Source organism: Podarcis vaucheri, assembly GCF_965113315.1.
Source record: "Podarcis vaucheri genome assembly, chromosome: 14".
NCBI lineage: Eukaryota > Metazoa > Chordata > Lepidosauria > Squamata > Lacertidae > Podarcis > Podarcis vaucheri.
Window position 1 is genome coordinate 37,058,286 of NC_138752.1, and position 15,122 is coordinate 37,073,407.

At 45.0% G+C, this 15,122-nt stretch overlaps 1 protein-coding gene across 5 annotated transcripts; it reads left to right on the top strand.

Annotated features, from left to right (window-relative positions):
- DECR2 (2,4-dienoyl-CoA reductase 2) lies at positions 1-13,813 on the top strand. 5 transcript variants are annotated; one of them, XM_082199215.1, is made up of 10 exons: positions 1-146; positions 3,784-3,897; positions 5,412-5,480; positions 6,395-6,446; positions 7,802-7,937; positions 8,808-8,932; positions 9,196-9,289; positions 10,544-10,648; positions 12,324-12,512; positions 13,217-13,813. In XM_082199215.1, the coding sequence occupies exons 2-10, from the start codon at positions 3,800-3,802 to the stop codon at positions 13,249-13,251; spliced, it is 903 nt and encodes a 300-aa protein (XP_082055341.1). In that variant the 5' UTR covers positions 1-146; positions 3,784-3,799; the 3' UTR covers positions 13,252-13,813. The 5 variants fall into 5 exon arrangements, with proteins under 5 accessions (XP_082055341.1, XP_082055340.1, XP_082055339.1 ...); XM_082199214.1 differs by having other exon boundaries at positions 67-92; positions 12,324-12,541; XM_082199213.1 differs by having other exon boundaries at positions 67-92.
- The last annotated feature ends 1,309 nt before the right edge of the window (positions 13,814-15,122 follow it).

Sequence of the window (15,122 nt, forward strand, 5' to 3'; positions counted from 1 at the left end):
GCCGCTGGGTAAGGGAACTACACATCCCACAATGCCCTTGGGTGGCCGAGCGCCTCCTGGCCGGGAACTACAATTCCCAGCATGCTTTGCGGGTGAGTGCTGCGCGCAGGTATAGTGTTGTTCGTGCGAAGTCCGCGGCTGGCCAGGTAAGTGAGAGCCGAGCCGCCTGAGGGGATTCGGCAGCGGCGGCGTTAGGACAGCCCTGGGCCCCCGAAAATAGAGAGAGAAAGAAGAAGTTAAGTAAAGGAAGGCGAAGAGGCCGCCCCTGCAGCGTTTCTACGAGGGGGGGGGGCGGATCCCCAAATTTGAGAAAGCCATTCAGCTCCCTTCCCCCCACAACATGTGGGTCTCCAGCTTCAATGCTCTGTAATTCTGGAGCATTAATCCTAAAGCAGTAACACTTTGGCACTGTCACTTTGTTTTATAGACTTCCCCCACCACACACCCTTAGAAAGGCTTCTCAGAAGATGATTTGCATTGTTTAATATGTACAGAAAAACAGTAGCATGCTAAAAACTGCAGAGTAAAAAAGAAAAAAAAAGATTTCTTATAAAAGCCAAGCTGTATTAATATTTTTATTCTTATTTTATGGACCTAGATACCCCAGCCTTTTAAAAAGCCTTCTCAGAAAGTGATTCACAAATTATTTACCCAGGGATCTAGATAAAATAACAATATAATGTCCATGGTATAACAATAAAATGTGCACAGTAGAAAGGGTTTGTTATAGAAGCCAGCAAGCATGCATGTTTTTTAAAAATTAAAAGTTAAAGTACAGTGGTGCCTCTGGTCACGTACTTCATTCGTTCCGGAGGTCCGTTCTTAACCTGAAACTGTTCTTAACCTGAAGCACCAGTTTAGCTAATGGGGCCTCCTGCTGCCGCTGCCCCACCAGCATGCGATTTCCATTCTCATCCTGGGGCAAAGTTCTTAACCCGAGGTACTATTTCTGGGTTAGTGGAGTCTGCAACCTGAAGCATATGTAACCCAAGGTACCACTGTAATCCTAAATAACCTTGCTGAAAGGAAATGTTTTAAAAGCAGTCTTAAAAGCAGAAAGGTTTTGATGGGTTTGCTTAGGCAGCGTTGCTGCACATGGGTGCCTTACAAAGTTCATAAAGCAGGCAGAATACTTAGAGCTTTGTCCTCAAAGAGCTTATAGACTGACATTGAAGGGGAAAGACTAATGGGGGAGTTACCCATTCTTAAAACCTGGTTACATCTGCTGGAGTAGCATAGAAGCTGAGAGACTGAGCAATGAATCTATGAGTTTGAATTTCTTCTGTGCTATGAACTGACTACTAGGCAGCCCATTTGCAGTATGTGGGGGAAGAATACTGACTTGCCCTTACTGGATTGTTGTGTAAGGATTGCACAACTAGATGAAGCCTGTGAAGTGCTTCAGATGTGATATAAAGATTAAGCTGGATAATTCATTAACTATCTACTATTAGTTAAGCAACGCCATCCTTAAGGATGAGGATTGCCTGAGTCCTTCTAACCCAGCTGGATTGCTTAGATCAGTAGTCTTCAACCTTTTCAGACCCAAGATCCACTTTTAACCCAAACATGCATTTGGGAACTCCTTTCTTAATATCTTACCATATATTTGCATGGTGGTAGTGCTCCTGCTGTGACCAACCTTGCATCAGGCCCTGACCCAGTAGAAGACCAGTGGCTTGAATTGCCTGGAGTAAAACTATCGGTTGATCCTTGTGTTGCAGAGGTAACTGGCCTCTACTAGACGTTCGGCTGCTGGTCCCATGCTGTAGTACATTCTTCCAGTAAATATTTGGCAGGTATCCTTGCTTTTGTTTTTTTAATCTATATATTAGATATTTTCAGATTATTGAGGTAAAGCAGTACAGTCTCTCCCAAACTTCCTCCTGGTTATAGCATTTTCCTTACTAATGTTCCGTTGTTTGGCGAGTAGTACAGAGTTCAGGCTCACATGCTCAGATAATAATTAGGATAAATGAGTGTCAATGCTCTGCTTTAGTCCCAGATTAAAAATTGCTATATTGGAGAAGTTTCCACCTCCGTTGTGCCTTCAACTTCTAGCTGTGATTATTGCTTGGTGGGGACTTCCATAAATGCACTGGAAGTTAGTCTTGGAAGTTAGTCTTCTTAAGTAATTTGTAGAGCAGGATTTTCTCATGGGGTGGTAGGTGTAGTTTTGACTTCCAAAAATATTGGAAGAGTGTTTTTTTACACCCAAGGAGCCTATGCAATTGTTTATTTTTTTCTTGATTAGCCAGTAATATTAGAGGTTGTTTTGGATGTTTCTTATATTTCTGTGTTGCTGCACACCACCCTGAATTTTATGAGAGGGTAGTATATAAATTAAATAATTTGGTGGTGGAGGAAGACAAATAAACCAAAAAAGGATGCTAAAGATATATCTGCCACTGCTTTCTGGAATGCATTATTTGCTAATATCCAACCATTTTCTGATAAGCTTGGCAGGGAAAGCTTGTTAGAGCTGAGGGAGCTGAAAATGTTTAGCCAGGGGAAGAGATAATTAAGAGTTGATACATTAGCTGCCTTCAAATATTTGAATGGCTGTCACATATCTGATGAAGCACATTCGTCCTCTGTTTATTAATTTAAAGCGTTTCTACCCAACTCTTCAGCCAATATGGTTCCCAGAGCAGCTTATACTTCAGTGAAGGAAACCAAGACAGTCACTCCCTTTCAGACCTGCGGTCTAGAAGGCATGACACAAAAAGCACTCCTAAATTTTAAAAAATGTATGTGTGGGGTTGGCGCAAGAGTCAATTAGTGGCGGGGAGAGAATGTGTATAGCAGTGGTTGCCACAAGTGAAAATTGTGTAAATGGGGGGCCACGGCATGAGACTAGGGGGCCACAGAGGGAAATGAGAAGTGAAGAGAATAGAGAAGTGACCAAGAAAAGAAAGCAGAAAAAAAAGATGTTGATGTTTCTTTGCAAGAAGTGCTCATAGAATGACATAGCAGCCAAAGTAACTTTCAGTCAAGAAAAACACTATTTTTGGATAAAGAGTACTGTACAATATCTAAAAAGTTTCCACAACTTTGGGATAAAGCAAAATTGTTTTTCATGGCATTTCCTACTTTGTATTTGGTAGAATAAGGGTTCAGTCGTGTGAATTCTTTACTCAGTCTAACGCAGAATCGCCTTAACATAACGGACAGAGGTGATCTTTGGTTATCCCTCCTGGCAATAGAACTGGATATAAAAAAGCTTTTTTTTGGTCATCAAGTACAAGGGTCACATTGATATAGAAATACTTTAAAGTTTAATATTTTATGTAATTGTATTTGTATAAATTATAAAAAAATTATAAATAAAACATGCTCTGTTTACAAACAAAATATTTAGATAGTTACCTTTCTACCGGTAGGATGGGGGGGGGCGGTGCACAGGAAAGAAACTAGGTCGGAAGGGGGGCACAGTTGGAAAAAGATTGAGAAACACTGGTATATAGTAATTAAGTTCCAATCTTTTTATCAACAAACTCACATTTCCCCCTAATTATTTGGAGGGTATGTTTGTTTGTTAGACTAGAAATGATAATTTGAAGTTGTCTTCAGTTCTATCAGTCAAGAATGAAGCTGCTTGGCCATGGGTAATCTTGGATATGAAGTACACCTCTTTGCCTCCCAGCTGTTTCTTCGTAGATCAGGTCAGCTGGCAGCATGTGCTGGGCATAGTGATCATTACGTAATTTGGGGCTGTATGGAAATATTGCTAGTTCTTTCTCCCTCTCAGGACTTGTGATGGCTGTATCTTGTTTTCTGCAGAACTGTCTTGGAAGTCATGTCCCAGCTAGGCTTTGCTTGCCAGCCTCCTCCTGATGTTGACACCGATGACTGTCTTCCGGAATACTCCTACCTCTTCAGTCCAGACATTCTCAAGTGAGTAATACCAAGTACTCAAACACTGCTAGATTAATTTACCCTGTGTGATTTTCATTCCTCACTTCTGCTATGTCTACCTCCTCATCTGCTCCTCTTGATCTCTGGTGTTAGTCAATTTATACTTGGTGTTGGTATATTAATAGCGATGTATTGCTTATTTTAACTTGTGTTCTTTAAAAAAAAAGTGACTAGGAGTAGGAGTAGCCACAAAACAGTGTGTTTCGTAAAAAAATAAAATATTAGGAAGATGTGAGATGCATCTTCAGAGCTCAGGGAATCATCCTTACTGAGCCCCGCTTTCAGATTTTGTACAGACAATTTACATGTTGTCAAAGATAGGGAAATGTAACCATTTAAAAATACTGTCAGAGACACATTTAAACTAAAATTAGGAACATGTGGCATAGGAGATGAAGGGCTCAAATATCTCTCCCAGAGGCAAAACTGATGCATCATAAGATGGATTTCGTGCAGTTTCAATTTATTTTTTTATACTATCCTCTTCATTCCCTTCTAGTATAAGCTTCCTTCAAGCTTGGAATGACTGTTTGCTTTGTAGAAATATGTCCATGTCTTAGGCCTGCTTGGAAGTACATTGCTCTCATCTCTAAAGATTTCTAAAGGTACAATTTCTAGTCACAGCCACTTTACCAGCAGCAGATCCAGTGAGCTTTTTATTTACTTCTGAGAGTTCATATTTTTCCACTCAAACAGAATTCCTTATTAGGTATGTGTTTATGCCACTACTTGTAGCAAAACAGGTATTCTGTAGCAGCTGAAAATGTTGGATGGTTTTGCCTTTTGAGGGCTCATGCAGTTGAATTGGGCAAGTGGTTATTTTTTTGCCTAATCTACTTAACGAGACTCCTGTGAGGCCTCAATTACTTTCAGTACAAGCGTGACAAATCAAGACTGACTCTTGGCATATTAGTAAACTGTCTTCCTATTTCAGACATGCATTTCATAGTACAAGTGGCATCTACTAAGTAGAGGATGCAGGAAACCTCTGGTCTGCCTGGGATTGATGTGGTCTGACCTGACTGAATTTCCCTCATTCCTCATTTTTGTACAGTGGTGCCTCGCAAGACGAAAAGAATCCGTTCTGTGATTCTCTTCGTCTAGCTTTTTTTTCGTCTTGCGAAGCAAGCCCATTGAAGGATTAGCGGATTAGCGCTATTAGAGGCTTTTAGCGGCTTATCTGCTGATCGGATCAGCTGGTAAGCGGCTTAGCGGCTTAGAAAAAGGGGGGAAGGGGGAAAAAACCAGCAGGAACTCGCAAGACATTGTCGTCTTGCGAAGCAAGCCCATAGGAGATTCGTTTTGCGAAGCACCTCCAAAACGGAAAACTCTTTTGTCTAGCGAGTTTTCCGTCTTGCGAGGCATTCGTCTTGCAGGGCACCACTGTATGTGTCACGAGTTTCACTGATGCTGCTCTTTCTGAACGTGCATTATGAAAATCTATATGGATCCCACTTGCCATAGTTTCAGACGTCTTCTTTCTTTCTTTCTAGGGGCAAAGTTGCATTCATCACTGGCGGCAGCTCCGGCATTGGATTCCGCACAGCTGAGATTCTGATGAGGTATGGACACTCTGGTGCGGGAGCAGCTTGGCCTTATTTAGCTTGCGATGCTTTCGGTCTCTGCTGTATTCTCCTGCAGCAGCCGCCAGCCTGTTCCTAGGAAGCAAGTCCTTCCTTCCCTTTGCAGCTGCATCCTGCTTCGTGCCATTTGTGTTGTCTGAAGCTTTTCTGCAGATGTGTGTCCTACAACATGTGGTGAGATTTTCCACGGAACTGCAGCCGTTTGGGGTTCTCCACTGCATATATCGGGGCGTATCTCTGCACTTTGCATGATCACTGCACGAAGGCCCAGTTGCCATGTAGCAGCCTGGTTGGAAGGAAAGGTGGCAGGATCTTATCAAGTTGCCCCCCCCCAAAACACACACACACTTGTGAAAAATCTGAATGCACAGCTCCACATCCTGGGAGAAGAACACAAGCCCCACTAAGCATAACCAAATTAAATACAGTGGCACCTCGGGTTACATACACTTCAGGTTACAGATGCTTCAGGTTACAGACTCCGCTAACCCAGAAATAGTACCTCGGGTTAAGAACTTTGCTTCAGGATGAGAACAGAAATCGTGCTCCGGTGGTGCAGCGGCAGCAGGAGGCCCCATTAGCTAAAGTGGTTCTTCAGGTTAGGAACAGTTTCAGGTTAAGAACGGACCTCTGGAACTGTATACAAATGACTATCTAAAACCTATCCAAACTGCACAGTATTGGCCAGTGTTAATACCTGAGCTTTATGGTTTCTGGGTTATCCAATCTGTTGGCAGATTGCAGACACACATGGAGACCACTTGATTAGCTTAGTCAGCACACAAGCATACTGAATCCCCACGGCTGGTAGCAGAGGTGTGTCTGAGTAGACAAGCGAGTGATGAGCACAAGGTGTTCTGTGTCACCCTCACCATCTAAGGTTTTGCTTGCAGGCATGGCTGTCATACTATCATTGCCAGCAGGAACCTTCAGCGGCTAACAGAGGTGAGTGGACGGGAGACTGTCATCCTTTTCAGATGCAAAGCAAGGCCTGCTGGAGCCACCTGTCTCAAGCAACAGATTGGGGAGGTGTTGAGGATGGTATAGACCAGTGGTTCTCAAAACTTTTTTCTCTGGGCCACACTTTCAGAATAAAAATTTGCTTGCTCAACACCAAATTTCTTATTGATGAGAAATACATTGGAAAACAACACTGGCAAGTTTAAACACACATCACTGAAATGTTTAAATGTTTCTTTGATTGTCCTTGAACCTTCCTGCCACACATGCCACCCTCTCCACTGTGGCCTCACCCTTGACAACCGCTGGCATACACGGAAGACAGGTGGATCTGATCTGTGGGCACTCTTGTGCAAGATCTGTTCAAAGGAAGAAAAGTTTCACAAGACAATGGCTTCTTTCTTCTTTAAGTTAAGAAAACTTAACTTAAACTCGTGAGTGAGGCCTGAAGAAAACTTGGGAGCTGGGTATGGAGGGGAGAGCATCCTAAACTGTGTTTCTCTCTTAGGACAAACTGCCCCACTAACCTCCGTCTGCCACCAGCCAGCCCCTACTTACCTGCTTTCTTACATTCAGTCTAGGGATGAAACAGCCAATCAGCTTCCTTCTCCTTAGTCTCAGGGTTGGCCTGGTAGAACTGAGCAGGGGGGAGAAGGACAAAACTAAAACTACCGTATTTTTCGCTCTATAACACACACTCGACCATAACACGCACGTAGTTTTTAGAGGAGGAAAATCCGTAGGCATGCCACCTGTAGGCATTTCCTCCATAACACGCACAGACATTTCCCCTTACTTTTTAGGAGGAAAAAAGTGAGTGTTATGGTGCAAAAAATACGGTAGTTGGCTCTGTCACGGACTGTGATGCCACCTACTGTTGGTCTCCCCATCTTCCACCCAAATCGTTGCAGAAATGCAGAGAATTGAGATTGGGGGAAATAAGAAATGTAGGGAACAAAACTCCATTATGGTCTATCTACAACTGAGATGTGGTCCCTCCCATGAATATTTGTTGTCATATTAAATGCTCCTGGGTGCACAGCCCTTAACATACCACATCATAGATTCTCAGAGGTGAGCCTGTGTTTCCACGTAAGAGGTACCTGAAACGTTTCACAGAAGCCTTTTGAGAACCTTCCTAAACAATACAATATGTTGCTGAAACCAGGAAGGTCTTTCCCATCCAACAGCACAGCAGGTGCTTAACATTGAAATCTTGCCCTAATTCTAGACACAAATCCCTTTTCCCATTCTGTCATGTGTCCAGCTCACCATGCTGCAGCAGGAAGACGGAAGAAGGTGGTCACTTTTTACCGAATATTCTTTTCCTTTTTTTATAGGCTGCCAAGAAACTGTCAGCAGCCACTGGCCAGCGATGCCTGCCACTCACGCTGGATGTCAGGCAGCCACAGATGATCATGGCAGCCGTGGATGAGGCCCTCAAGGAATTTGAGAGGATTGATATCCTTGTCAACAGTAAGTTATTTGCGTCAGCAGAGGACATTCATGGGGCGTACTGCTGGCCACCTGTCTGCAAGCTGGGAAAAACTGCTCACTGTTGCATGCTCTGGGAGGGTGATCTTTGAGGGTGCTGGCAGGGCTGTTTTAGTAGTAGGCCAGGGATAGGAAACATTTTTCAGCCCAAGGGCCACATGCCCTTCTGAGAAACCTTCTGAGGGCCATATTCCAGGGGTGTTTGGCGAGGGGGGGGCAAGGACAAAAGTGGGCAGAGCAATGAACGTAAACTAGTTGATCTGCAAACACTCTCCCCATCTGTGCCCCCCCGGTAAATCAAGTAAATAAATAAAAAATACTTAACTAAAAGTAGGGGAAAAAAAGAACATTCAAAATTGAAAGGCTCGCTGAGGTCACTTGAATGATGTTGTGGCTCATTCTAGCAATGCAACTGGAAACCAGATTGAGCAATAGGCGTGGCTTCTGCAAATGGGCCAATCGCGTCTCAGGTAGCTCAGTTCTGGAACAGGACAGGTGGTTGTCCTTCCCTTTCACCGCCCCCCCCCAAATCCTGGCTACACCAATGCACATACCCCTTTCTTGTCCAGGTACGCAAGAGGCATCCTCGAAGTTCAAGTTCAACCCAGCCAGGCAAAAGCAGGGTCATTGAGGGGTGTGGCTTGGGGCCAGACAAAGGGGTCCTGGAGGGTTGCATCACGAACCTAGGCTGGATGTTCCCCACCCCTGTAGTAAGCAGTGAAATGGGGTGGTTTCAGATGCCACAGTGGGCCCATGGCATACCCTTGTACCAGCCATGCCTGCCTTGCCATGCTGATTCACTCCAGCTTCTCTCTCTCTCTCTCTCTCTCTCTCTCTCTCCCTTGTCCCCAGATGCTGCTGGAAACTTCCTGTGCCCAGCCAGTGCCCTGTCCTTCAATGCCTACAAAACCGTGATTGAGATTGACACCTTGGGAACATTCAACGTCTCCAAAGTGCTGTATGAGAAGTGTCTCCGTGTAAGTTTCTCTCCTGCACAAGAGGCTCTTCTCCCTGCAGACAGAGACGTTCCTCAACTCCTGCCCTCTAAGGTCAATAGCCCTGGGCAGGGGTGGGGGAAGCTTTTTTTTTAACCCCTGAGGGACACGTTCCCTTCAAGGAAAGAATATGGGGGAAGGTTTCTATTTATGCCAGCAATGTTCATTTTGGGTTGTGTCTCCTGCGCTTGCTGTTAATCCTTTCTGTCATTGTTCCCAGAGCTGACTTTATTTTGTTGATCTAGGACCATGGCGGAGTCATCGTCAATATCTCGGCAACCCTGAGCTACAGAGGTCAGGCTCTCCAGGTGCATGCGGGGACAGCTAAGGCAGCCATAGGTACCGTAAGCAATTTGGCTCCCCTTCTCATCTACACCCTTAATCGAGTTTTATTCCTCTCCCTGTCCCTCCCACCCAAGTGGAAGTCATGGTGTTCTGGCACCACCTACAGTCTGGAAGAGATGTTGCAGCTTCCAGATTGAGCAACAGAGAAGCCTTCTGGCCCACAGTGATAAGACCACTTCTAGGACATGGGTGCCCTCCCTGTCTGAATTTTTAAAAGAAGAGTTGCCATCTGCAAATGCATATAGTATTATCATATTGACTGTGTCTGGATGTAATACTAAGCCATGGTTTGCTGTGTTTTTATTATGTTGGAAGCCACTCAAAGTGGCTGGAGCAACCCAGTCAGATGGGCGGGGTATAAGTAATGAAAGCATTATTATTATTACTACAGTGAGCTTACAGCAGTGATTCCCCTCCCTGGCATGGCAACAATGAAGTTATGGAAAAGTTCTGCTCTAGATTAATTGCAGTTCAGCATGTTGTCTGAACTCCAAACAGTGGTTCACCTTAACTTCAGTTAGTGAAAACAAGTTTGACATTAGCTCATTTCAACAGTTTGTCCAGGTTCAACCAAAATGGTTAATCAAAAACAGAAGCAAAAGCTTCCCAAGTCAAACTTGTAGCTGTGCTGGAGGAGGAAGGGAAAGTGTATGAGTGCTTGGCTCGTGCTCCTGGCACTAAACCAGGCTTCCTCAACCTCGGCCCTCCAGATGTTTTGAGACTACAATTCCCACCATCCCTGACCATGCTCCTGCTAGCTAGGGATCATGGGAGTTGTAGGCCAAAAACATCTGGAGGGCCGAGGTTGAGGAAGCCTGCACTAAACCATTAACATCTGAATCAGCCCAATGTCTTGTCAAGGGTTTTGCAAATTCAGCTGGCTTTCATTAATTGTTTTCTGTGTGGTGGGTTTCACTATTTCTTTTCTTCTTGTGAAGTGCTGAATGTCTTGAGAAATTCTGTTTCTTTTGCTTCTGTTTATTGTCCTAATAATATATATATATTTAACACACATACATGCAATGTAATTCTTCCCTGTGCAAAAGGAGAATTCCATTCCAGCTTGTTGTGGATAGGGTCTCTTTCAATCACCAAGAGACTGGCAGAGTTGATGCAGGGAGGATCGTGCCTTGTGAATAGGCAAGAACCAGATTTAGATTTGATGACTTTCCAGTTCTTTCTAGTGCTGCAATTCTTAGCTTTTCAATATTTGTTCTTGATCCTCTCTGTCTGTCTTCTCCCTTACAGATTCAATGACAAAACATCTGGCTGTGGAATGGGGTCCTAATGGAATCAGAGTGAATAGCTTGGCGCCAGGTCCTATTTCGGGTACAGAGGGTCACCGCCGCTTAGGTAAAGCATTAAATATAATTTGAAGTGCTGTCTGTGTGATTTACCTGGAAAAGAAACAACTGGGGAGACCACCCAGCTATGAAGGTCACTGGGCAACCTTGGACCAGTCACCTCTCTCAAAAGGTTGTTGTAGGAGTAAAGTGTGGGAGAATGCATGCCATCTTTACCTCTTTGGGGGAAGAGCACAGCGTAAATAAATTAAAGTAAATAGGCATGCCTATACTATCCATTAGAATTTCCAGGGTGTTTCCAGAGTTTCCAGGGTTCATAAGAATTAATAAAATTCAGTAGATGACTTGAATCAAGACTTGTTAGACTGAGACTCGATGAACTTGCAGTGAAACACTTCCAGCAATCTTCTGTGCCAAGCAGGGAATCGGACAATATGTTATTTATACTCAAACATCATGGAGCACTTGGAGTTGCTTTTTCAACAGGGGTGGCTAAGAGGCGTGCAGACCACATGCATACATTCGGACTGCCCCCTCTCTGCTTGTAAGCCAATCAGCTGAGGAGAATGGGGGTTCTCCCCCTTTGCAGCTAAGCAATGGGGTACAAAAGGGAGGGAGAGAAAAGAAAGGCCATTTTTAAAAGGGGGTGCTCTCCTCCCTTTGAGGCACCACCATTGGAATAAGGTCTTAGTGCTTAGGAAACGTGAGGGAGTTCTTCAGGAGATGTTGGGCTTTATTCTTTTTTTGTGGGCTTCCCAGAGTAATCTGGTTTGCCACTGTGAAAACAGAATTCTGGTTTAGATGGCACATCTGTGCCGAGGGACCTGCAACAACAAAGCCTTGTTGTTAACGTTTAAAGCTCTGAACAACTTGGGACCAGGTTTCAATTTGTATTTTTCTTTGCTGGTTTTCATGTTGCATTTTTTTGTTTTAACGATACTGTTTATGATGTACGCCACTTAGAGCCAGTGTGGTGCGGTGGTTGGAGTGTTGGACTAGGACCTGGCAGTCCAGGGTCCAAATCCCCACTCAGCCTTGAAGCTCCCTGGGTGATCTTGGGTCATTCTCTCACTCTCAGCCTAACCTGCCTCACGGGGCTGTTGTGGGGATAAAATGGGGAGGGGCGAGGAGAACTACATAGGCCACTTTGAGCTCCTTGGAGGAGAGGTGCACTACAAATGCAATAAATAAAAATCATATATATATTGTCAGGGAACTGCCATCGGCTCAGGGGCGAGAGGGGAAAAGCCGGATGGATTACAGAGAGCAACCAAAGATCGTGGGAAGCAGCACCTCCTCGGCGGAGGAGAGTAACCGCGCCTCCAGTGGAGAGGAGCTTCAGGGCTCGGAGGAGGCGAGGCGGTGCCAGGACACCTTGCCTGGGCAAAGCGGGGAGGAGAGAGGTCCTCCGTTACCCATGCCCTCCCTGTGCAGTAGGCTTCTGCGCAGAGAGGGGAAGCGCAGACTGGGCGTCAAGAAACTACTCTGCTGGGGAAGGTTTAAGGACCGCCCACTCACAGATTCTGCCAGTGAATCAGCCAGCCACGGAATTGTGGCGCTCTGCATGATGAAGGGTTTTTGGCACCAATAACGAGGCTTTACAGCTGACCAGGGAGGCATTTGCCTGATTGCTCTCGAGTAATTCCCTGATATCCTTATATATCTATATATCTATATATGCCATTTTGAAGCAAAGACATTGCTTTCCTCCTTCTTGTTTTTAGTTCAGCCTCACCCGGAAGCACAAAACCTCTTTCGGAATATCCCCCTCCAGCGAGTGGGGAACAAGACGGAGATTGCCCATAGCGTCCTGTACCTGGCCAGCCCCCTCGCCTCGTACGTGAGCGGCACAACCCTGGTGGTGGACGGCGGGGCCTGGATGACCTCCGAGAACAACTTCCCCTCACTGTTGGGTATTGCCTCACACTCTGCTAAGCTCTAGGTGATGTTTCTTTCCCCCTCTGCGGGACTGGAAGCAGGGGCGTTGCTAGGTACTCAAATAAAATAAAATAAAAGAGGCTGCAAGGCCATGGCGGGGCGGGGGTGTGCATGTGCTGCGGTGCACATATTTGCACTGAATTAGTATATGCTCAAACACACTTTGCAGCATGCTCAACAGCCTATTAAGAATTGGAGAGAAAAGAAAAGAAATAGTCCTTTCATAAAAGGGGAGGAAGGAGCAGGGTTATCCAGAGATCCCTGCACAGAAGACCTGGGGCCTGTCTACTCCCTAGCAACGTCCCTGATTAGATAGTTATAAAAGCAAGTTTGGGGAACCTTTGGCCCTTGAGATGTTGTCAGACCACTACTCCCATCAGCCTCAGCAAGCATGGCCAATGGCCAGGGATGATGGGAGTTGTAGTTCAGCAACATCTGGAGAACCAGAGGTCCCCCACACCTGCTGTGAAGGTCCTTGTGTCAAGAAAGCCACAGTCTTCAGGTGAGAATTTTTGTCATGTGCCCCTCCAGTGCAGGGGGAAGCAGAAGATAAATTGGAGGAATGACAGTAGATCTGCAAGGTATTCTGATTCTCAAGTTATTTAACATTTGCAACAATTTCAGCCGCTTGCTTTGGATTCCATCTCAGTTTTTCTCCAACCTCCTTTCTCTCTTACAGGCGTCTGGGCTACAGAATTAAAGAAAGAGAAATGAAACATGACCCTGGGAACCTGACGGATGGGACACTGCAACTTCGACGCTACTCTCCGCAGAGCCAAAGGAGTCAGCCACTCACCTCCTCTAGCAGCAAGATAACTTTTAGACAACAGTGGTAATGGTGCTGTTTGAGATTGATGCTGGGCACAGAGGCTAAGAGGTTGCAGCCTATTATATTCTCACCTAAAAGCTTTCTCTTGAATGCCCATGAATGCCTTGTGTGGCACAAAACCATTGTCTGGAGTGGCAGCCTGGAAGGACAGAGATTTGGCTTGATTTACATTTAAACCTTGGCATCCTTTGCTTTGCCTGTGCTGTTTACCATCTGAGCCTTTTTGTCAAGGAAAGGGGTGAGTGTGTCCGTCCGTCTGTGTTGTGTTTCTGCCCCTCCAGCCTGTATCCTCCCCACCTCTAATCTTCATGATTCTGGACCAAACAGGGTGATTCTGCACTTTTTTGCCAATGCTCTTTAATTTTCTGTTAGGGGAAATACCTTTCTCCCCGTCAAAAAACCCCAACACTCTTCTTTTTTATCTAATAAATTCCATATGCAATCTTTGCTTCTTGCTAAGCTTGTACTTTCAGTATTGGTCCGGTTCCTAAAGCAGCATGCTTTTCCTATGAGAGTCTCTGCTCCTTGAAGGAAGAATTCATTATTCCCCTCGACGATATTGTACTGCATTATGCTGCGCTCCCTAAAATGGCACTTTATGAGTTGCAGTGAGCACTCAAACATGAGCTGCATTTGGGTGATCACATCTTGGCTTAATAAGCTGTGACATGCACAAGCTTCATGAACCCACATGCAAACCCTTTGCTCCTTCTCCACTGCCCTTTGCATGAGAGGGGAGAAGGCTTCAGCTAACCACAGTTTCCTGTTACATCTGAACCAGGTTAGTGACTCTCAAACAAGCTGGAATACAAAACCATGGTATAAAGTTGCCTTCTAGATCCTGGCTTTTTTGGAAGCCATCAACCACAGTCTCCTTGTTTGGGTGTAACAGGAAGTTGTGGTTACCTTCAGCTTCCTGTCTTGTTCACTCATAAAAAGGGGGAGTATCAAGCTGAGATTTGATCATTGGAATAGGGCCTGTGTTGGATAAATGTGCTACAGGAACTTTATTAGCATTTATTAATCACCTTCCGCACATGTCTCAAGACATATGAACAGCGAATTAAGTCCATTTTTCATACTTAGAAAGTAATACCACAGGTATTTGTGTTTTAAACTTAATACATTTCTTATAAAAACAATCCATACACACACACACACACACAGAAAATGCAGATCATAAAAAATAAGCGGAGCAGGCTCTGTTCCTGGTATAGCCCATATATATTGCCTCCAAAAATTCAATGAAGGCAGCTTTGCTTCCTTTGGAGTCAGCTGTAAATCCTCCATCCCTGGAGTAAAAGCTATCTGAGCTCAGGGGCCACATTATCTCATGCACAGCCTTCCAAGGAGCTGTCACACATGAATGGTGGGTGGGAGCAGAAAGTTTCTAATCACACCGGGGTCTCCCTTGCTTGCCACTGAATGAACTCAAAAACCCCTGATCCCTTTTCTCCTGCATGCCCTCCTACAATGGAGAGGGACAGGGTGCTTGCACTGTTCGTTTGTTCTTTGCTGTGATGCTGATTCTCACCAGCATTTCTGCTCCTGCCCACCACCCGCAGGCAAGTGAGGAAATTATGCAATTGCTATTGATTTCGGAGATTGCTGAGCAAAGTGGCAGAGAGAGGGAAGTGCACACGGATCTTAAGCTCCCTTAAGTGTGTCCTTTAACTGCAGTTTCCTCAATGAGCCCGAGGGGAAGGGAAACCTGCTGGTTAAAAACTGATTCCTACTAATGCTACACCACACACAC

Excerpts from the sequence above, each read along its gene's own strand:
- DECR2 (XM_082199213.1), top strand. Across the intron at positions 3,898-5,411 it reads TTCAGTCCAGACATTCTCAA|GGGCAAAGTTGCATTCATCA; the intron begins GTGAGTAATACC and ends CTTTCTTTCTAG. Across the intron at positions 9,290-10,543 it reads GACAGCTAAGGCAGCCATAG|ATTCAATGACAAAACATCTG; the intron begins GTACCGTAAGCA and ends TCTCCCTTACAG.